At 35.5% G+C, this 23,181-nt stretch overlaps 1 protein-coding gene across 9 annotated transcripts; it reads left to right on the plus strand.

Annotated features, from left to right (window-relative positions):
* The first annotated feature begins 242 nt into the window (after positions 1 to 242).
* Positions 243 to 23,181, plus strand: OCIAD1 (OCIA domain containing 1). Of its 9 annotated transcripts, XM_027544470.1 has the most exons (10): positions 712 to 750; positions 1,334 to 1,502; positions 1,915 to 1,977; positions 2,404 to 2,484; positions 7,063 to 7,116; positions 13,959 to 14,006; positions 14,807 to 14,942; positions 15,809 to 15,984; positions 19,921 to 20,073; positions 22,649 to 23,181. In XM_027544470.1, exons 3-10 carry the CDS (start codon positions 1,920 to 1,922, stop codon positions 22,684 to 22,686), a joined length of 744 nt encoding a protein of 247 aa, XP_027400271.1. In that variant the 5' UTR covers positions 712 to 750; positions 1,334 to 1,502; positions 1,915 to 1,919; the 3' UTR covers positions 22,687 to 23,181. The 9 variants fall into 9 exon arrangements, with proteins under 9 accessions (XP_027400265.1, XP_027400268.1, XP_027400267.1 ...); XM_027544464.1 differs by lacking the exons at positions 712 to 750; positions 1,334 to 1,502 and adding an exon at positions 243 to 366; XM_027544468.1 differs by lacking the exons at positions 712 to 750; positions 1,334 to 1,502 and adding an exon at positions 382 to 585.

The following is a 23,181-nucleotide window of genomic DNA, read 5'->3' on the forward strand; positions in this document are numbered from 1 at the left end:
AGGAAGAAGTGCACTATGTAAAGCCTAAAAGCAGAGAAAGCTAAATAGCCAACTCTAAACAGAGGATAAAAAGGGCTTCCAGAACGTTCCTGCTGGCCAGTCACTGGAGGATTACAGAGGTGCGTCACATTAGCCTAAACCTTTGCCTCCTCCCGCGCGCTGCAGGGAGGAGGTGGGCGGGGCTCCGGTCCGCAATGGTCGAACGCGCAGCCGCAGTGCAGCCCGTGAGCGCCGCGGCCGGCGGTGGAGGGGAACGCTGCAGGAACAAGCCAAGGAGGACAACGCAGACAGACGCAGGAGTTCGCGTCCATTCTGAGGCTGCTCGCTTTCAGACTCCGCAGGGAGGACTTGACGTCATTTCCTTCCGTAGGTCACCACTGCTTCCGGGTCGCGGTCATTTTGAGTCTGTATCTGGGTGACTTCTTGGCGGTCGTGTCGTTGACCGCTCCCCACCCCCAACCCCGCTGCAGTCCCGCGCGCCTCCCACCTTCCCCTCCCCCCTCCACCACACTTGACTCCCCTCCGGGCCTTCTGTCCCTGGTCGACCGGGCTCGCCGCGCCACCGCCCGCCGCCGTCGTCGGGAGGTGGGTGAAATGACGCAGAAAGCCCCGTTCCGCCCCCCCACCTACCCACTCACCATCTCTGTGCGGCCGGCTGCTCCCCTGCGCCTGCCGCCATTTTTCCCGCCTGCGAGGGTGGGCCGATCGCTCTTTGGGCCTCGGGCTCCTGGGTGCCGGTGACCAGGGCTGGTGAGGGAGCGTGTCTGGGGGTGTGCATGGGAGAAATTGGTGGTGACGGATGTGTGTAGGTGTTGGAGGTGGGAGACGCAATGCGTGGGGGATGGGGTGCAGGAATCGACGGTGGTGGTTTTATTCTTTGGGAGCAAGAGATTAAAATGGTTTTGTCAAGCCTGACAGTCTCTTTCTAGGTAGGATGCGGTTGTGAGAAGAGGATTTCAGTTTTTTCTTTTACGGTTGTTCGATGATATACGTAGTTTATTAAGGAACCTCTATCCATCCATGCATTGATTTATTTATTCTTTTTCTCTAGTCAAGAGGTTGGCATGAATTAATAGAAGGCCCTCAGTGACAACTTACTGAATAAGTGAATTATGGAAGGGTCCCAATTTCTATCCTCATCGCGTGTGAAATTTCCCGTTTTCATTTAAATTGTCTTTAAGATGAGAATAAAGACGATATGTGAACATTGTGCAAAATACGTAGCTGTCTAAATCTGTTGATCTCGTAAATCCGGAGACATAGGTTAAAAATAATAATAAAGTGTACGTTCTTGAAATGCTATGCATTTTGTGTATCTCGTTTATTTTTCTAGGTCTCCATTTTAGGGTGGGAGAAAAGAGGATACAATCGAATGTTCTGTTAGCTTCGCACCACAGGGAGAACAAAATGACGTCCTTGTTATTTGGTTTTTTTTTTTTTGGAAGTACTGCTTTGTAGAAGAGATTGTATGTTTCCTGGTGATTATTTCATTTTTTAAAAATGTAAGCCCAGAAATGACTTGGAATTTCCTTCTCTATTTTGGTGAATTATCTTAATCGTTGGGCATATGTTTCGGAGAGGATCTTAACACAGTATAATGTGAAATAAAGCAGCCTCAGAAGGAAAAATAAGTCTTTTTAAAAAACCGATAACCTTTTGTATCTTGATATAACCAGCTGATAAATAATTGCAAAGCATCTATTCTTCTTCAATTACAGGACCTAGTGAATCGTTCTAAAATAGGTAATAGGTTTGTGACTTTTTTAGGCAACTTTTCAAGTACTCTAGATGTAGTTGTGTTCTGTAAATATTTGTTGACTGGTTGCAATGTAGTAATTTTACTACGTTATATCTTGATTTATTTTGGCCCGTTGCAGTCATTTCTAATGCTTTTCATGAATGTTTTTGATGCAGGAAAGATGAATGGGAGGGCTGATTTTCGAGAGCCAAATGCAGAAGTTCCAAGACCAATTCCCCGTAACTATCAGTTAAATTATTTGTAATTAAAAGCATTTTTTATGTAGAGAAATTTTCTTTGTCTTGAATAACGTAGCCACTGGGCTGGCTTCATGGCTGTGTGACCTTTGTGGTTGCACATGGACCCATTAATGGTCTACTCTTGGCACCCTTAAATGCTTAGTAATTTGAACAAAGGGTCCCAAATTTTAATTTTGCGCTAGACCCAGCCCATTTTGTAGCCAATCTTGACTACATAACTGGTAGAATATTGGCACTAATTTTATATTTGAAGTCAAAGTTCGTTAAAAGTTTACAATCCACTTATTCCATTACTTTATTTTTTAAAAAATTATGTTTTGTTAATGTTTAGACTAAGGTAATTTTTCAGACTTAGTTTTTCTTCGTGGATGTTTTAACATTTTACTAATTTTCCTTGGTAAAAAGACATAGGGGCTGATTACATTCCAACGGAGGAAGAAAGAAGAGTCTTTGCAGAGTGCAATGATGAAAGCTTCTGGTTCAGATGTAAGTTAAATTTTCTAATCAACAAAATTTGATCTTTAATATCTGAAATTATGATGATTTCACATAGAAAGAATGGGCAGCTTTTTGACTTTGGTATGGTTATTGCTAAAAGAGGTTGGTTAAAGAAATAAAGTTGTATACATTCTATTAAGCATTTAAAATTGAATTATAGTTGATGTATGATGTTAGTTTCAAGTGTACTCCATAGTCATTTGGCCTTTGCATATATCATGAAATGATCAGAATTGTATGCATTTTAAAGTAATAATTTTTTGCAAGATTGTAAAGTATTTTTGTTGACAATAGTTACAGCATTTACTGAGTGTACATGGGTTATATAAAAATGACCTAATAAGGTTAATAACTATTACCCTCACTTTACAGATGAAGAAATTGAGGTTTAGAGCTGTTAAAGATACTATCTGTTGTTCTGCAGCTGGTAAGCGGTGGTGTCTGGACTTGAAGCCATGTCTCTGAAAATAGTTCATGATTCTACCCCTTAAACTTTTAACCACTATAGGATAAAAATTGGTTAGTTTCTGTTTTATTGATGTGAAGTATAATTACACTACAGCTCTTAATTTCTGACTAGAGATCTTATACATGAAGATTTTATTTTTTAAGTACAGAGAATGGTGAAAGCAACACAGAACATAATTTTCCTTTCAATAGAACCATGTCGTTTCTTCAAGAGGTCACTGCAGTCCTTTCAGATGAGGTAATTCTAGCAAAAAAAAAAAAAAAAAAACAAGGTGGGATTTTGAAAAAGGAGGGGGTGACAAGTAATTAAAAAGGATGTACATTTTCATCAGTCAGCCTAGTATTTGTGCATATAGTATGTAAGGTACTGTGCTTGGAATATGTTTTATGAGACAGTCTTTGTCTTGAAGTAGTTTTATGATGTACCTGAGACAAAACTAACTCATGAGACACCTTGAGAAAGGTTAAGTGCATAACAGCAATAGGATTAAAAAGATAAATTAGTTGGAATTTATTTAGCTATAAAAGGCTTTATTAAATGAGACTTAACAACCAGTAGAAGTTCAGGTAAATGAAGAATGGTGGGGGAGCATTTAAATGAACAAAGGCAGGTTCTCTAATCACTTAATCTCTACTGGAGCCTTGAGTCTGAAGGGATTGGAGCAGAGGTCTTTTGTTGGGGGTGGAAAATAAATATAATACCAAGAAGTTAAAGGTTTGATTTATTACCTATTATATGTTCTTGGGGGCTTCCCAGGAGGTGCTAGTGATAAAGAACCTGCCTGCCAATGCAGGAAACATAAGAGATGCAGGTTCAATATCTGGGAAGATCCCCTGGAGGAGGACATGGAGACCCCACTCCAGTATTCTTGCCTGCAGAATCCCATGGACAGAGGAGCCTGGCGGGCTACAGTCCATAGGATTGCAAAGAGTCAGACGTGATTGAAGCAACTTAGCACATGTCTGTGAGTTCTTGGGCCAAGGGGATGATACGTTATTTTCTTTAAAGGAACATTAGTTAGCAGTGTGCAGAATGGGTTAGAAGGATAAGAAGGTGTACAATTGGTTACATCTGCACAAACATACAGGTAATGTAACAATCTACATGCTAGGGTTAGTTTAATGTGTATTATATGTTACAGCAGTTCTCAATCTCTGCAATTGAGATAGTGTATGAATTCATATTTGTTTCATGCATCTTTTATAGGTTTTGTGAATGATGTTTCATGCATCTGAATTGGTTTTCGAATAAAACAGTATATGATTTATGTAAGAGAGAGCATAGACTCTGAGACCTGACTGTCTGGATTCAAGTTACAGCTCCAGCGTATATTAGCTGTGAGATTTTGGAGAAGTTCCTGATCTCTATATGCCTCAGTTTCCTTCTCTTAAGTGGGGATAATAATAACCTATCTCATGGGATTGTTAAGGAGATTAATTCAGTTTAACTTATTTGTGTTAAGCTGTTTTATTGAATGGCTGTCAGTGCTGTTGTGATAAATGAAAAGTTTCAATTGAAAATGATTATGAGTTTAGAGAAGTATTTTGCTAGTGTAAGAAAAGAGTTAAAGGAATTTTAGGGGTTCTTGTGTTGAATATGATTGAGATCATGGTCATAATATAAAATAGCATTTGGTCAGCAGTTTTACTGATTTGCCTAAAGAAACATTTGGTAGACTCTGGAGTGGGAGTCAAGTAGTGCAGTGGGAAAAGACCACTGACCTGGGAGTTAGAAGACTTGAATTTTGATCTAAATTCTACCACAAACCATCTGGGTTGCTTTGAGCAAATGACTTCTTTACTCTGACTAGAATGAAGACTGAATAATCTATGAAGTCTCTTAATTTTCCATTCTCATTTTCTGTAACAATGCATGAGTTGGGAAGAGACCTTAGTTCTACTCGGTTACCCTTTATTGTATGGAAAGAAGTTAGGAGATTTATGGAAAGATACAGTGGTGAATGGCAGAACTAGTACTAGAATCTCATTAACCAGACTGTTGCTCTTTACATTATGCCATCTTGGCCTAAGAAGAAAGCAAAATGGGGAAATTGTCCTCTGCAGAGATGGCCAACTAACTCATTGCCTTTTATCCTTAATGATTCTTCAGTGCTTCAAGTTGCAATTCTTGAACCAAGCTGAAGGAGAAAAGTGATTGCAAATTGTACTGATGCTGTAATTTTAAAGGAGTATCCTTTGAAAAACCTTAAATAATATATGAAGGCATTCTAACCAACCAATGTTAGATCATTTTTCCAGCAGAGGTAAAATCCATTAGTAAGTAATAGAGCAAGGATTTAAGCCTTAGAGTTTCTGCAGATTGTGTCTGATGGCAAAGCTAATGCCCTGTTCCAGCATTATGGGTTTTAATCATGAATATTTTAATAATTCAAATGCTTAATGACTTTGGTTCTTAAGTTGCCCATATATATTCTAGACCATAGTTGAGCAGGCTGTAACCCAAGGGCCAAATCTGTTTTTGTATGGCTGTGAGCTAAGGGTGACTTTCACATTTTTGAATAGTTGAAAAAAGCAAAAGAATTTTTCATTACACATGAAATTTACCTGGAATTCCTATTTTTGCATTCATGAAGTTTTATTAGGACATGGTGTGTTCATTTGTTTATATATTATCTCAGTGCTTTTGCTTTAAAATTCATAGTTGGGGCAAAGACTGTGTGGCAGACAATACCTCAAGTATTTACCACGTGACTCTTTACAGACCATTACCCAGCCCCTAGTCAGGAACTTCAGTCTCCAGTGCGGCAGCCATGTGTAGCTATTTCAATGTAAAATAGTTTACAGCAGAAGGGATACAAAGGAAAATCAGCAAAGGTAAAGGAGTGGGTGAAATTCAGAGACAAAGCTTCTAAGAGTCCTCTCCAAGTAGTCACACACTGAATGTACTAAATTTCTGCAGTTGCATGTTGTAGTAACACATCAGAGACTTAGCACCCACAGTTTTTATTAGGATCTGGTCACATAGGCTCCTTCAGCCTAGCAGGTAACAAAAATTCCAGACTCCCCAAAGGAAAGGAGGTGTTTGATATGAACAATATTTGTGCAAGTAGTTTGGGCATAGTGAGCCACTTATCATCCAGGTAAAGTTTTATATCGGTTTACCTGTCAACCTCCTAGATATAAGGGAAGGACCAATCTTGAAAGCAGGCCTTTATAAGGAAAGCAGTCTCCAGGCTGCCGTGTTAAATCTTTCCTGCACACTGCCAACTGGAGAAGAGATATAGACTTAACATCGAAATTCTTTTGGGCAGTTTGGGTATAGAAGACTGGCTTCATAAATTATGAGCCTCTGAGATTATGAGAGTTTTGGATTTTTCACTCGGGATTAATATGCATATGTACGTCAGTCATATTTTCATTTAGTTTTATAGAATTCCCTGGTTTAAGAGAAAGCATTGGTGTTTAAAATATATGCTTTCTAATTGTACCAATCACCATATGATTTTGGGCAAATAATGTGTCTTGTGTATTGGTTCACTCTGTAATACAGAACTTAAAAACTTGATATCTGGTATCAGAATTCATTGGAATCTGGAATCTGCCATTGACGTGGCTGTATGATCTTGAACAAATTACTTAATGTCTCTAAGCTTCAGTTTCCTTATCTTTAAAAGGGTAATAGTAATATCTAGCTTATAAAGATGTGGTAAAAATTAAATGAGATAATGTGCTGAAAGCACTTAACATGGTACATAGAATTTTGCAGTTTGTAATATATGTGTTGCCTACCTCATCAGTAATTTTTTCCCCCGTTCAACTTCAGAGGTAACTTTTGATCACTATTACTGTGTTGTTTTAGTTGATGATATCAGTGAATGGCTTTTTTAGAGCCTAAATCTGGGTGGTTCTGAAATTATGTTGTTTAATAATCTGTTGTATTTTCTTAAATTTAAAATGCTTTTTATGTTTCCCTGAGTATATATAGCACAGCTTTTAAAAGTGGAGAAATCTCTCTTGAAGATCTTAATTGCAATGTACTTCTAGCTGGTTTTACTGATATACATCTATTTATCCTAATGAACTCAGACAAAATCCTTTCCTTTTATTGATGTTAACAAATTCTTTTTCCCCCTATAGCTGTACCTTTGGCTGCAACAAGTATGTTGATTACTCAAGGATTGATTAGTAAAGGTAAATATTTTAAACTTTGAATTTGTTTAGCACATTGGGTATCATGTTTTTATGTTTTGTTTTTCTCATCTTTAGATAAGGGACATATGGTAATGTATCATATTAAAAATTATTATTAAAATTTTCTACATCAGAAGAGATCTATCTCCATGAATCCAGATTCAAATGTCAAATTTGAGAATTTGATGTCATCCTGCACTGTAGTGTATTAACACTCTAAGAACAAGAAAGTAATTAAAAGCCAGTGGTGGTTTATAGGAAGGTAGAGAAATAAACCTGGCTTAGGTAGACCATCCACATAACTCATCACCTAGTAGCTTGTTAGAAATGCATATTCATGGGCCCCATCCCAGGCCTGCTGAATCAAGAGTCTGAGTTAAGGCTCCAGCTGAATCTTATGTATTGGTTAAAAGACTGAATTCTCTACCTAGCTTCCTAAACCAGCTTTGTCTTATAATGAGGGAGTGGAGGTTCTTCGTTGTCCAAATTCTGTTGGTTTAAATGGTGAAGTTGGCAATCTCTTAATAACCAGAGCAAAAAGAAAATACATAGATATTCTGTTCAGTTCAGTTCAGTCGCTCAGTCGTGTCTGACTCTTTGCAACTCCATGAATCGCAGCACGCCAGGCCTCCCTGTCCATCACCAACTCCCGGAGTTCACTCAAACTCATGTCCATCGAGTCAGTGATGCCATCCAGCCATCTCATCCTCTGTCGTCCCCTTCTCCTACCCCCAGTCCACCCCAGCATCAGGGTCTTTTCCAGTGAGTCAACTCTTCGCATGAGGTGGCCAAAGTATTGGCGTTTCAGCTTTAGCATTTAGCAAAATAAATGAAAAATTTGAATTATGTAGTAAAATATGCTACTTGGAAAGAATAGTTGCGTTTAGGTTAGGTATTAAATATATCAGTCTCTACATCTTTAAATTTAGTTGTGTAAACAGTAGAAATATTCATTACATTTATTTTGTGACCTGTCTTCTTGGAATTAGAAGCTATTCCAGAAAATGATAGTCAACAAGCTCCTTCTAAAATGTTACTATGATAGGAACATATGGCTTTTTCATATTAGCAGTATGAAATACTTAGTAGTATTGATATAACTAGTTGAGAAAAGTAGTTTTGGGGGAAATGGGAGGAGTTTTTGAGGTAAAATTTTGTTTTTATTTCAAGAATTTCCAAAGAACCTCACTAGACAGGAATTTTTAAAAAGCAAATGAATCAAGATACATATAATCTTACTTGTCTTTCAGAGTTGTTTTATAGACTAGGGTTGTTTCTATAATGTGAAACAGACATTTTAGTCTCATTAATTTTAAGGAAAAACTGAGCAATGGAGAAATTATAGTGTCTATTATTATACTACCCATTTTATGTGAGTTCTGTCAGTCATTTAATGATTAGAGCTAGACATGGGGTGGGGTGGATTACAGAAAAGAACAATTAATAACAGCTGGTGGTTCATGTAAGGGAAACAAAGTGAATACAAAGTCGTGAATACAACTTTGTGAATATAACGTTGAAACAAATAGAGACTATAATTAAATATTAAATAAGCTTCTAAGTTTTGTGGTAGAGACTCGAAGAGCTATAGGTTTTCAAAGAAGAAAGATCTTTGTAGGGCTACTGTAATGAAGGTTTTGAAGATGGGTAGGATTTAGATTAAAGGAGATGTAAGAGTATCTTAGGAAGGAGGGACCTGGTTATCAGAATGATAACTATGACAGTTGGGGGGGCAGTCAGGGGACTGACAAGGCTAGAGTGACAAAATTGTGCAGGGAAGAATGAAAATGTATAGCTAAGGTAGAACCAAGAGAAATGGTAATTTGAAAAGATTATAAGAAAGCAAACTTTTGGAACTTTGGGGCTTACGTAGAGTAGGAGACTTTGGACAGCTTGAAGGTAAGACACAAGTGGTAAAGTTTGGGAGGATCAGATTGCACCTACTCACTTAGACCTTATGTTTTCAACAATAAAGTGACACCATTGCTAGGTTTTTGCCTGTTTGGGAATGCCTTGTAGCTACTCATACATACAACCAAACCACATACAGAAATTCCCTTTTTGTAGTTGAACACACATCTTCATAGGGTGGTTCTTATATAATTACCACTGAAAACCTTAGGACCTAGTACTGAAATGACAGATTATTTTTGCAGCCAAAATCATCTTGGACTTCTGGTTACCGTTTGGTGATTATTTGACTTGAAATTAATGGTGATTTATGCCTCTGATTTTGTTTGCAGAAGTCATACCATGAGCAACAACCATCCTCAACATCTTTCTCTATACAACATCTTTCTCTATAGTTTTTCATAGTGACTGGGCTTGGAGCTTTTCGGTGGGATTTAGTAATCTACTTTTTAAAAAGGATGAATTGCTGAAAATGACTTACCTAATTTGTAGAATAACATTTTCTATTGAGCGTGTCACGTCACCTTTATACCTTTGTCAGTGTTTTGCTGTTGGGATTTTGATACTTTGAGTAAAAAATACAGAAAAGAATATTGAGTGATATGTCATCCATATAATTATCTCCCAGAATTGAGGGCTTTTATTGTTGTTGAAATTGTATTGGGGTCTTGTTTTTGGAGGGTGAGGTATTCTAATGAAAAAGTCAATGTCAAAAAAAAATATTGAGAGAGACTTTAGAAAAGGAATTTGAATCCAGCAAAGCATTTTGCATTTAATCAAAATGCCTAACATTTTGTGTATGATTTTATCCACGTGTATGATTTTTAATCCAGTTTGTCATAGTCTGCGTAGTCTTAGCTGCTCCTGCTCTAGTCATTCTTTTAAATCAAAATATTTAAATATACTCAGATCATTTCTAACTTCAGAACATAAAAAAGAAAAAATCTTTTTTATCCTTTTACAGCTGTTCCTAGTTGTCTTGAATTTGAAGCCAGACTTCATGAATGAGCACTTCACTTTTTCTTTTGACCTATTGCAGTATATGTCATAGATTATACATACAATCTGATACGTACTAAAACGTACCAGTGCAACCTTTTTGTAGCTTGAATTTGATAGACAGGTTTTCTTCACGACCATTACATAACTTTAATCAGTCCTTAAAATGTTCTCTTCTCTTGGCTTCAATTATAACACATTCTTCTGGTTTTTCTCCTGTTGCAGGCAACTTCTCTATTTCTTCATGTTTTTTGAATGTCTGATATGCACTATATGTTCTGGGTATGTAGCATTGAAGACAAAAACCCACAGCCTCTTAATGCTTACATTCTTAGTGTGGGTTTTTTCCTTCATTGTGTTCTTAAGAGTTTTACTTTGCCTTTGAATTTTTAGTTCATGTACTATCCAGCAATGATGGGAAGTTTAGTGGCCATTTATTGCTCTAAATCCTCATAATTATCTCGAGCCTAGGTAATCGGCTCTAAAACCACGTTCTGCACATCTCCACATGAATGGCCCTTCTACAGTCTCCTCAAATTGAACTCAAGTTCAGTCCCAAACTGAATTCACTTCTCCATAAATTAATTCCTCCATTCCCTCCGAGTCTGAATGGCATCCCTCTCTAGCCAGGATACAGACATTTTTCACTTCTATTCCTTACCTGCTTTGTCCAACAAATGTCCATTCTGTAGTCTAGCTCTTAAGTATTTCTGTAAGCTGTCTACTTTCATCTGCACTCCCATTGTAATTCATGTACCATTTGTTGGTAAGAATATTGCATTAGTCTCAGTAATTGTATTTGTCTCCATTCTTGCTACTTCCCGTTAAAATATGGACTTTTTTTGGCAGTTGACGGGGCATAGTGCATGCAGTAGACACTAAAATACAAGAATAATTCATTTTATTGTGCTTTACAGATACTTTTGTTTTTTTACAAATTGAAAATTTGTGACAAGCTGCATAGAGCAAGTCTTATCAATATCACTTTTCTGAAAGTAGCTGTTCACTTCTGTGTCTCTGTGTCATATTTTGGTAATTCTTCCAGTAATTTAAACTTTTTCATTATCATGTGATCATTGTCATGGCGATCTGTAATCATTGCCCTTTGATGTTGCTGTTACAAAGATTATAGCTTGCTGAAGGCTCAGATGGTTAGCATTTTTAAGCACAAAGTATTTTTTTTTTATTAAGGTATGTACATTGTTTTTTAGACATAATACTATTGCACATTTAATAGACTACAATACAGTGTAAACATGAATTTTAATATGCAGTGAGAAACCAGTAAATTTGTATGATTTGCTTTATTACAGTGGTCTGGAACTGAGCCTGCAGTTGTCTCCAATCTGTGTCCGTATTTGAGTGGATGAATAGCAACCATTACACTATATTCTGTTTGTCTTCATTTGCTCTGTACTAAAGCTCTGTGAGGTTAAAGAGAGTGTCTCTTTACTGTTATATTCCTATTTCCTAGAATGTAGTGCCTGTATATTATAAGTGGTCTATAGGTATTTGCTGACAGAATAAAGAAACAATGTTTTGTGTAAATGTAGATATTGATATAGTCCTCCCTTTTCTCATCATCTCAGTTCATTTTGTATAAAATTAAATGGCAAAATTACATATACATGATACAATCTTTTATGTACCTTCTTTCAACGTTGTGAGATTCATCCAATAGTATGCCCAAACTGGCTTGTACCAGCTCCAGAGGGCTAATTGTTACAAATTTTAGAAACTTGGCAAACCAGTTTTTAAAGCATTGGTAGCTTGAAATTGGTCATAGTGCAAGTATTTACACCACAGAAATCAACTAACATTACAAATCAGAGCCTTTTATTTGGGGAGCTTGTTTACCAGCATGTCACTAGATTCATTCACATTGTTGCATGTAGTTGTAAGTTATATACACTCATTGCATATAGTTTTTGCTATGTGAATATATCATAGCAGTCTGCCCATCCTTTTGTACATTGATGATTGTGTAGTTTCCAGTTTTGACATTACAAATGGTTCTGCCATGAACTCCATGTCTCTATGTAGACGTTTTGCTTGGTCATAGATTATGTCCAGGTACAATTTTAGTAGATACTTTCTAAACTTTCCAAACTGTTCAGACCAATTTATACTCCTACTACCAGTTCATTGATTTCTGTTTGTGTCGTTATCACCAACACATGCTACTTTTGTGTCTTTTTGAATTTTAGCCGTTGTTAGTGAACACTATAGTGATTGCATTGTAGTTTTAATTTGCATCTCCCTCATGGTTAATGGGAGAAGGCAGTGGCACCCCACTCAGTACTCTTGCCTGGAAAATCCCATGGACGGAGGAGCCTGGTGGGCTGCAGTCCAGGGGGTTGCGAAGAGTCAGACACGACTGAGCAACTTCACTTTCACTTTTCACTTTCATGCATTGGAGAAGGAAATGGCAACCCACTCCACTGTTTTTGCCTGGAGAATCCCAGGAACGGGAGAGCCTGGTGGGCTGCCGTCTCTGGGGTCGCACAGAGTTGGACACGACTGAAGCGACCATTAGCAGCAGCAGCATGGTTAATGAAGTTGATCTCGTGTGTATTTATCAGATCTCTTATAAGAAGGGCTTTGTGTAGTCTCTTCAGGATATTTATCTGGTATAAGGACATGAAGAATCTCTTGTGCTTTTTCTGTAAACTTTAGTGTATGTATTTATTTTGTCACACTTCTTAGTTCACTGACCAGGGTTTGAACTCAGGCCCTTGCCAGTGAAAGCCCAAAGCCTTAACCACTGGGATGCTAGGGAATTCCCTGTTTTGTCTTTCATACTTTTATTTTCAGGTCATCTCGAATTACTTTTGAACATTAGATGAGGTAGGATCAAGGTACATGTTTCCCCCGTACAGATTCGTGGTTGGCCCAGGACTATATTTTGAAAGCTAGTCTTTGTTCACTGCAATGCAGTGTTGTTGCCTCTGTTACAAATCAAGTGACTGTATGTGTGGGTCTGTTTCTGGATTTTTCTGAATTTGATCAATTTATGTGTTTTTGTACTTATAACACATTATCTTAATTAGTATAGCTTTATCATAGATACTGATATCTGGTGATAGCTGGTTCTCCATTGTGGTATTCTTCAATATTGCCTTGGTTTTTCTTGACCCTTTGTGTTCCCACATGAATATTAGAATAAGCTTTTTAGTTTGGGGAAAAAACTTTATTTGCTTTTAATTGGGATTGCGTTGAATTTATAGATGTTATGAAGATTACCATCTTTATTTAATCTTTGAATTCATGAACGTGGTGTGTTTCTCCATTTACTTAGCTTTCATTTCCCTCAGTGAATTTTTTAGTTTTCAGAATCTTTCTAATTTTTTATTAGATTTGTGTTTGGGTCTTTGATGGGTTTTGGTGCTGTATAGTATCCTTTTTAAATTGTTGGTTCTCTTGTTTGTTCCTGATTCATAGAGATGTGTATTTTTTGTGTGTGTGTATTTTTGTATATTGACCTTGTATCAAGTGGTCTTGCTGAATTCATCCATTCTAATAGATTAGAATCTTTTGATTTCTTCATATTTCTCTTGATGTTGAATTCCCTTTTGAATAGCTTCAGGCTGCTTTGGTATTCTGGAAAGAGCTAATGCCGCCAGGTAATATATAAAGGTAGTCTGTACTAATTTTTCCTTATGTCTTTGTGAGTTGCTCAAAGCCACTAAGAAATAGATATATCTTGCTTTATACTGCACTGCTAAACTTACAGCTATTTTTGTCTCACATTATAAAAGACGAGCAGAAGTATGTGACTAGCAGAATTATTTTCTTTGTATTTTTGACCATGATTTCTGTACCATTCTTGTACTCTTAGCATAAACTTCTTTCCTTGCAATAAAAAATAAAAAACATCTTAATTATGTAAATGTAACAGTGTTGCTCAGAAATATTTACTGTTTTATCTTTAGGAATCCTTTCAAGTCATCCCAAATATGGTTCCATTCCTAAACTTATATGTAAGTATGAACAATACTAATTCTCTTAGTTTTTTGCCTAAGTAAAATAAAAAGCTTTTACAAATGATCTATCTTACTAATAACAGTTATTTGGTTATTTGTTTTGATAAATCATTGTGTTTAAGTTTTAAATGAACTACTTGGGCATTTTATTGTTAGCATTAAAAACCATGAGTTAGTTGAAAGAGGCATTTTTCCCTGTTTTTATAATGTCTAAAACCATTAGTTTTAAATTATTTTGTAAAAAGGTAATATTTGAAAATAAGTTATCTTGGTCTATGAGGAAAGAAAGTTCAGCTATTCTGGTTAATCAAAGAATATTTAAAATTAAGTGTAATTTTTTTAAAAACCGTAATTTGCAATTAGTAAATAAACATAACAGCATTTATAAGTGTAGTTTCTTTACATTTTATGATATGGGTAATAAAAAAATAGTAAATTGCCCTAAAAGAGAGTGTCTGAAGCTTTTTATGAATCTTTCCAGGGTATTCTGTCTTCTGTATTGGAAAGATAGAACAGTAGCCATGCTTAGGTAGCACTTCATAATTTATCATTTTAAGGGATTTGTTTCACATAATTTTTAACTTACTTGATTTTGTGAAAGTGAATTATATCCACTGAATATTTCTGTGAACTCTGAATGCAACTCAATGTTGTACTTTTACCAGTATTTCAGGAAATCTGTTTTTCCACACTAGAGACATATTTAGAACTACATTTTTTTGAAGTGTTCTTTTAGAAAAGATTTTTGTCTAAAGAGGCACATTGAATTACACTTTTTGTTTATTTTTACAAATAAGTTGCTTGCATCATGGGATACTTTGCTGGAAAGCTTTCTTATGTGAAAACTTGCCAGGAGAAGTTCAAGAATCTTGAGAATTCCCCTCTGGGAGAAGCTTTACGATCAGGACAGGCACGACGATCTTCACCAACTGGGTAGGCCGTTCAGATCTTTATAAAGGCTTTCATTTTAGCTAAAAAAAAACCCTGTAACTAGATACTGATGTAGTTGAGTGCATGAAACATTGCCTTACTGAAGGACCATTGGAAACTTGCCATTTTGCGGCAAGCTAAAGCTAATTTTATTTTTAAAAGTAAAACAAGACTTGTTTAGTTTAAAATAAAGAGTTGCATCCTATTGGGAGTTCATGTCCGAGAATGAGAGATTTTAATTTGGCAAACTAGTTTGGTTACTATACTCTTATTTTTTTTAATTGCCAAATATTATCAGTCTCATCTCTTGACAGATTTCAACTTTTTAATTCTTCTGTTGTTTAAAACTGTATAAGTATAGATAAGTGAATCTGTCTTGAGAGGTAGATAAATAATAAGGTAATTAAGTAGATTTGGTAGATAAATTGTCCTGTCACAAATGGCAAGCAACAGAAACCCCATTAGAACTACTCTTATTTATATTTGCTTCAGCAAAATGGTGTTGATACGGACTACTCCCTGTGGAAGTAACTTCCCAGTTAATGTGAGAAATGGACATATTTTCTGATCTGAGGTACTTTTTCTTTCCAAGAACTTCAAACACATTAAAAGGATCTCTGAAGCCTAATAATAGAAAATTGGGTATATATTTTCTCTTCTCTATGTTAAGAGTGACAATTTTTTAGTTATATAAGTGGATCAGAACATGTTTTTGTGGCAGAAACAGACTTTATTTTAGTGTTTTAAATAACTATACTAACATTATATGATTCCTTTAGAAAATGACTTAAGTTTTTGTATCTTAACACACTTCTTTAAATAAGGCATAGACAGTAACCCTGTTTATACAATATGATTTTATCTTATAGGCACTATTCTCAGAGGTCAAAATATGACTCAAATGTGAGTGGTCATTCATCTTTTGGAACATCCCCAGCAGCAGACAACTTAGAAAAAGAGATGCTTCCTCATTATGAGCCAATTCCATTTAGTGCTTCTTTGAATGAATCTACTCCAACTGGTATTACTGATCATATTGCCCAAGGTAGAAACTTCTCTTGAAATGAATTTCAGCTTTTATGGTCCAACGTATGTATAAACTTTATTTGATGACCTTTTTTGCTGGATATCACCTCTGTATTCCACCATCAGCCTAAACTCAGCATGTTTGTTTGCTCATCTGTTCATTTGAATTCATTCTTCATTCATTCAACACTTTTTGAGGTCCAGTAGGTATCAGGTACTCTTACTAGATATGGAAGTAAAGATGAATAAGAGTTGGCTGTTTGCCCTGAAAAACTCTCTCAGTCTGCTGGAAGATATAGAAAAATAAGAATAAATTATTAATATGCTCCATTAATTGAAAATGCTAACCATGTTTAGTGAAATAGCAAAGACGAAATGATAAATGGTCCTTGGAAGAGTCTTTAAAAGATTTCATTTATTACTGTGGTCTTAAAGGCTCTCTTAGCATCTTGGTAATGTGAGAAAAATTACCTGCTTTACAGAACTGTTGTCAAGTGAGAAAATCCATGTGAAAGTGCTTTGTGAAGCTTGTGTGACTGTTAGCTTTGAAGATCACGTGATGTGAGTGAAACAACATCAACTTTGGATTAAGGCCTGCATATGAATCATGATTGACATTTGCTAGCTATGTGTCTTTAGACAAGTAATTTGTGGTGCCTTCAGTCCCTTGATCTCTTGAATTGAGATGATAATACCTCTCTTAAAGAACTTTGGGAATGAAATGAACTAATGAGAGGTAATGCCTGAAAAGTATTAATAATAGACTGTCAGCAAATGTTAGCTAGCTTGCTTCCTTGCTTTCTTCAGTGTAATTTGCCATGAAAGATGAATTGGAAACAAAGTATAAGTTTGTAATTCCTTACCTAAAATCCAAAACATTTTTAAAAGAACAGATTTTTAAATATAAATTAGTGATAAAATTCTGACCTGAACTCAAACCGATTTCAGCTGGATAGAACTATATTGATAATCTTTATCTTAATATTTTTTCTAGATTTTGTTTTAGGAATGTCGTGTTTGCTTATTCATCACTACTTCAATGGACATTAAGTAATGAGGGATATATATGGTAATGTTTTTTCTAAAATCTAAAACTGATTTTTGAAGCATTTCTGACTCCCAAGGGTTTGGAGAAGGGATTATGGACCTCATGAGTATTTGAAAACACATGCTTTGAAATAAATAGAATAAGCCAGTACCTGTGGGGAGCAAACAAGGTTAAAGGGACATTCGGGCCTTCATTTCTTTTCAGACAGAACAGATTTTATTCTCTATGTATGAATATGTTAAAAGGACGGAAGGTATAGAGTGGAAAGAGAGGTGTTGATTATAGATCAAGTAAGGTTCCAGATGGTGCAGAAAAGGTTCTAGGTTGGTCAGGATATAAAATAGCCATTTGCTGTATGTGGCTGTTAATTCATTAAAATTAAGACAAATTGAAAATTCAGTTCCTCAGTTGCTTTGGTAGCATTTCAGTTGCTCAGTAGCCATATGTGCTACTGGCTACTGTGTTGGACTGTGTAGAGAACATTCACATCAATATAGAAAATTGTATTGGACAGCACTGTCTCAGAGCAAGAGTCAGTGGTGGGGGTGGGGGGTGAATAACTGAAGAGATTCTTAAGTCTTATTTTTGACTGCACTGTACAACATGTGTACAACACGTGCTGTACTGAATCATCAGGAAAGTTCAAAAGTCTTTTAATTCTCACCTTTTTCCCCCTTAGTGGCTGGACACAAGACACCTGATTAGTGAGAAAGGAAAAGAGGTCAGCAGCCTAGGAGAGAATGGTTAAAGTCATTATTTTATCTCCAAAGTCAGCTGTCTCACAGTGTCTCCCATTTCTCCAGTCTCCCAAATGCAGATCTATTCTACGTCTGTTCTAGCCGTGCACCAGGTCTTCCCTTGCTATGTCTTGCATCTTTCCTTGCATTTGCATTAGAAAATTTCGTTCCATGTTACATAACTTCTTTGCCGGTAAAAACAGACAAAACGCCCTTTGGTATCTGCCCACAGACTACAGCAAGGACCAAACTTTCATGTATTTTAAGTCCTCCACTGTAGCCATCCACCCATCCTGCTGTGCTGTCTTACCCCCTGCCCCCAAGTCACGATCGCCGCTTTAGTTCCCTGTGTGAGCCCACAGTGGCCTCTGCTTTCCTGCAGTCCTCCCTTACCAGAACATCCTCCCCTTTTGTTTAAGTCCTGTTTGTCCTCAACTTTCTCTTACCAGGAATTGAAAGTTATTAATCTCTCAGAGTAGAAAGCATTCTTTCATAGTTGTCATGAGACTTACTGTAGTTTATTACAGTTAGATTTAAATCAGTGCTTTTTTACATTTTCCTGTTCCTTCCAGCTCTTAACTGTAAGTCTTGCTCCCTACACAATGCAAGATATTTTCATTTGGCTTTTACAAGTGAAAAAAATTGTCCTTAATTTTCTGTCTGATTCATGTTTTCATTATTCGTTGCAAAATTTCAGAACAATGAAGTGTTTTTCTTTTTGATACGAAAATGTATTAGACCTGGAAGGAATTTTAGTGAAGATCATCTAGTTCAAACTTCCATATTTCACAGTTGAGAAAACCAAGATTCGAAGAAGCTTAGTGATTTGCCCAAGGATGTTCATTGAATGTTGTCAGAGTGGGAATGAGAATCTAGGGCTCCTAACTACTCATCTAGTATAAGCTGTCTCCTTTAGAATTTTAAAAATATCATTTATGCTGAAAGGAAATGAATTCAATAACTTATTACTAATGAAATGCAAGGTGGTTTTAAATGCAGTATACAGTTTTAATATTTTTCTTTAAGCAAGAAAAATTTGGTTTTTATCCATGGTATATAATATTAGAACTAATTAGAAATTTAAATCCTCTGCTTTGTATCAGTGCAAGTATACTTCATGGTAAAAGATTGTAGTTGAATATATTCAATGAATAGTTATGTTGCTTTGAAAAATGTGAGTATTCGCTGGGACCTTACTATTGACTTTCAAAATAGTACCATTTATAAAAACTGTTTTAAAACAATTATTTTAATTCATATGGTTATATTATTAAAATGATATACCTGATTTCTATGTCTCATTAAAAACCTCTGAAAAATATTATTTTGGGAGTGGTTTGTTAGATTTTGTAAGTTAAATAGTTCACTGAGTGTTATGTTAGCATTAATTAATTTTTAAAAAATGTTATCTGGCTTTGCTTGCTAACTATATATTTTATAAACTATATTCAATATTTAGTCCTGTCACCTAACCATTTCCTTATTTTTATATCAGTATTTGACTCTGATAAAATGTTTTCATACTTTGACTTTCTTTGGGGGAGAGAGAATAAATGCTGGTTCCCCAGGTAAAAGTTGCTACTTTTTTCTGCCTCAGTATTGCATCCATTCGACCTGAATCAAAATGATGCTTCCTGTGGTTAAAGACTATGTTTTATACCTTTCAATAGCTATTTTCAAGTATTATTGAAATACAAGAAAACATAAATGTTTTCTTAATTGCTGGAGTTGTTTGTATATGTATAGGCTGCAACATTTAACTATGGAACTATTACTAAATCTACACCATGTCTAGTTTTGTTCAATTGTCGCTAGTAGAATATATTTCTCTTTAATTATATAAACTGTATGAATAACCTCCCAGTTTAGAGCAACACTAGCATTTTAATGAGTGAATTTTGCTGGTATATATTATATCCATTCTTCTTCTGGCCATGGGTAGTTTAAAAATATATATTTTTAACTTTAGAAATAAAAGCTTGAAAGTGTAAGAGGAAGTAGATTTTGGTTTTATAGTTACCTTGGGGAAAATACAGAACCTTTGGAATACTGGTAATAATCTGATCCTTCACTTTAATTTTTTGGTAGGTAAGAAGCATTTGTAAACTTTAGTTGCTTTGGATTTATTAAAATCCTTTTATCACCATTTATTAACTGTTTGTTGTTTTAGGACCTGATCCCAACACTGAAGAAAGTCCTAAAAGAAAAAATATTACATATGAGGAATTAAGGAATAAGAACAGAGAGTCATATGAAGTTACTTTAACACATAAGACTGACCCCTCAGTCAGGCCTATGCAGGAAAGAATGCCAAAAAAAGAAGGTATGATAGTCTAGTCTGAATCACTTTACTCTTTAGGATTGGAAACTGCAGCACTAGTTTCATTATACTAACGTGTGATTTAATGCCTCAAGCAATTAACCAAAATAACATTTTTTAAGATGGTAACTATTAATAGTTATCAGTTCTTCCTTTTTTACAATGTTCCAAAAGCCAGTTTATGTTAGAAAATAATGAAGTCCAAATAAGTATAGCTTACAACAGTAAGACTAAATTTTTAATGTAGAAATTATACAAACATTTGATTGTATGAGAAGCCACCTTGGGAATTGATAACATTTTTTTAAATGATGTATCTATTGCATAAAACCAGATTGGATTGATAATGCCCCTTTTGGCAGAATCACAGAATCCTGATTGAGTAATAAAATGATGGTCTTGTATGTCTATGAAATTGAGAGTTACATGCTTACAAACTAGCTTTTAGGGCATTTCCAAATAGGGAGTTTGACTTTTAACAGAACTTTGTGCATAGTTGCTCAGTTGTGTCCGACTCTTTGCGACCCCATGTACTGTAGCCCACCAGGCTCCCAGGAAGAATACTGGTGTGGGTTGCTATTTCCTCCTCCAGTGATCTTCCTGACCCGGGGACTGAACCCATATCTCTTACGTTAACAGGTGAATTCTTAACCACTGAGCTGCCAGCGAAGCCCCTTAACAGTACTTCACTCTGTAATTATTATATACAGATTTTTAATATTATGATTTAAGACTTTTTGGAGCAGCTGTGCATAACTGAGAGTAAATTTTCTGACACCAAAGATTTGTCAGTAACGAGGGCATTTTGAATAGGGCTTTGTAGCTGTTTCAGTATAAAATTTTGTAATATCTTTCTTGAGGAATTATAGAGGATGTATCATTGTTTCAAGGTTTTCTATTTACTACTTTAAAAATTGAAGGAACAAAAAGGTCCTTTGTACCTTCTTGAGAGTACGCCACAGAGAATGCAAAAATACATAAAAAATCCTTAGTATTTTTTATTATGATCATTCCTTTAGAGCTAGTTTTATTTCTAATCCATAGTAATTGTTTCATTTAATTCTATTTTATAACAGTGATCCACCTCTGTCATATTATTGATATTGTTTACAGCTTTAAAATAGATTTATAATCAGCGATACTTGTTAATGTTTGTCGTAAAACATAAGCCTTATGTATTTAGTAGTTATTGCTCTGTAATATGTGAAGATTCACTGGTACTCTGATCTTCTAATTAATTTGAGAGTTTAGACTGTAAGCTCCATGAGGGCAGGCGGTAGTATTCTTCTCATTTTTGTAATCTGCTCTACTGTGTGCCTGCATAGCGTAGTGCCATCGTTTGATACGTCAGGAATGTTGTGTTTTGGTTGGGCCTTCTAGTAAGATAACACAGTAGATGAGTGATATTTGCTGGATTTGGACATCGGTGCTTTTGGCTGTGAACAGTTTTGAAGTTGTGTTTCGTGATACAGTGATGTGAACTTTTTCTTTGTAAAAAGAAAGCTTTTTTTGTGCTTTATATAATTTAAAGAAAAAAGTTATGAAACAGTTTGTGATTTCTGTTCTAGAACCTAGATAGAAATTTAACAGTACAAAGGTCATAAAGTGTCATTTAAAAATTCTCAGCTTTTGTTTATGTGGATTATTTCGTTGTTCCTTTAGCTAGTTAGAAATTATGGCAGAAATTTTAAACATCTAAGCATATTTTCGGATAGCTGTCAGCAGTGATGTCCCCACACATCATGTAGCTCCGTGAAGACTGCCTTCTACACATAAGGGGAGAAGAGCAAGGGGGAAAAGCAGAACAGTGTCTTAGTATAATAATGAAATAATTTTGACTTTATAAAGACTTCACTGAAAAACTTGGGGAAGGGAATCCCCTTATACTTTGATAATTGCTTCTTTACATTGTTACGAATACTTGGGTCTTGTGAAGTTATAATTCACAGATGATGGCTGTGTAGAAGAGAGGCTAAAAAGTAAGAGTAGAGAAGATAGAAGAACATGTTTCAAAATATAACTTCACATAAAATACAAAAATATTGGAAAGCATTTCCTCCTTGTACTAGTATTAATCTCCTGAGACAGATTACATTAATCAAGTCTGAGGTTTCTGTGAAAAACGACATTCAAATGTTCAGTATTGTTTTATTTTTCATTTACTGGTAACTGTTGTACATCGTGTAATGTATACCATGCTTGCTTTCGATGGTAAAGCTGTAAAGGTACCCAGGCTTTGGACCTAAATAGACCTGTGTTCACGTTTCAGTGCTACCTATTTTTTTAGGCTTGTACCTTGGGCAAGTTACTAATCTGTTTTCCTTAGAATGGGGATTATATTTACTTGATCAGGTTGTTTTAGACATCAAATACACATGTAAAGATCTTGATGCCATATTTATGTCCAACCTCCAGTTCACAAAAGTCTAACCAGCCCCTTTTTATAATTATAATTTGACTCTTAAGTACATTTATTCAAATGAGAAACATAATTTAAGTCATAATAATAGCAAACATAAAACAGTTCCTTTCACTTATTACTATTTGGAATCATCAATTATTTGTGCTTTTTTCCTAGTCAAGGTAAACAAATATGGAGATACTTGGGATGAGTGAAAAATTGCATCATTGGACCTACTGAAGGAGTTTCAGTATCCAGCTTCATCTAGGTGGTCATGAACATCTGCATGCTTTGAGCTCAGCAGCAGTCTTCATAAACACATTTAAAACTAGAACCTGGGTTTTTGTGGTTTGACTTATTGAAATGATGTTTTAAAAACTCAAGACTTTAACATTAATATTGTGTGAATGTAGTCATTTGGGGAACTCTTTGAATGATGTTATTATATCATGATTATACATAGTTTATGAAATTGTTTTAAGTTACAGGCCAAGGATACTCTGTTATAAAACTTTCAAGAGAATGTAATGCTCTACAATCACTGCATCTGGAAATAAATGATACCTGCATGTTGAATTGGGGTGGGGGGAGCAAGCATAATTTTTAAGTGTTAAACTTTACATCAAAATTATTAAAACGCCTTTCTCCAGTGTTTGCTGTATTCTCTTAGTGTTTATGGTAAATAAAATATAAAGGAACATGTATCTTCA

The sequence above is a fragment of the Bos indicus x Bos taurus genome, chromosome 6 (assembly GCF_003369695.1).
Source record: "Bos indicus x Bos taurus breed Angus x Brahman F1 hybrid chromosome 6, Bos_hybrid_MaternalHap_v2.0, whole genome shotgun sequence".
Classification (NCBI taxonomy): domain Eukaryota; kingdom Metazoa; phylum Chordata; class Mammalia; order Artiodactyla; family Bovidae; genus Bos; species Bos indicus x Bos taurus.

Coding starts and splice junctions, on each gene's coding strand:
- OCIAD1 (XM_027544464.1), top strand. CDS start 1,920: ATGAATGGGAGGGCTGATTTTCGAGAGCCAAATGCAGAAGTTCCAAGA. Junction 2,485..7,062: donor TGAAAGCTTCTGGTTCAGAT/GTAAGTTAAATT, acceptor TTCCCCCTATAG/CTGTACCTTTGGCTGCAACA. Junction 14,007..14,806: donor TTCCATTCCTAAACTTATAT/GTAAGTATGAAC, acceptor TTTACAAATAAG/TTGCTTGCATCATGGGATAC.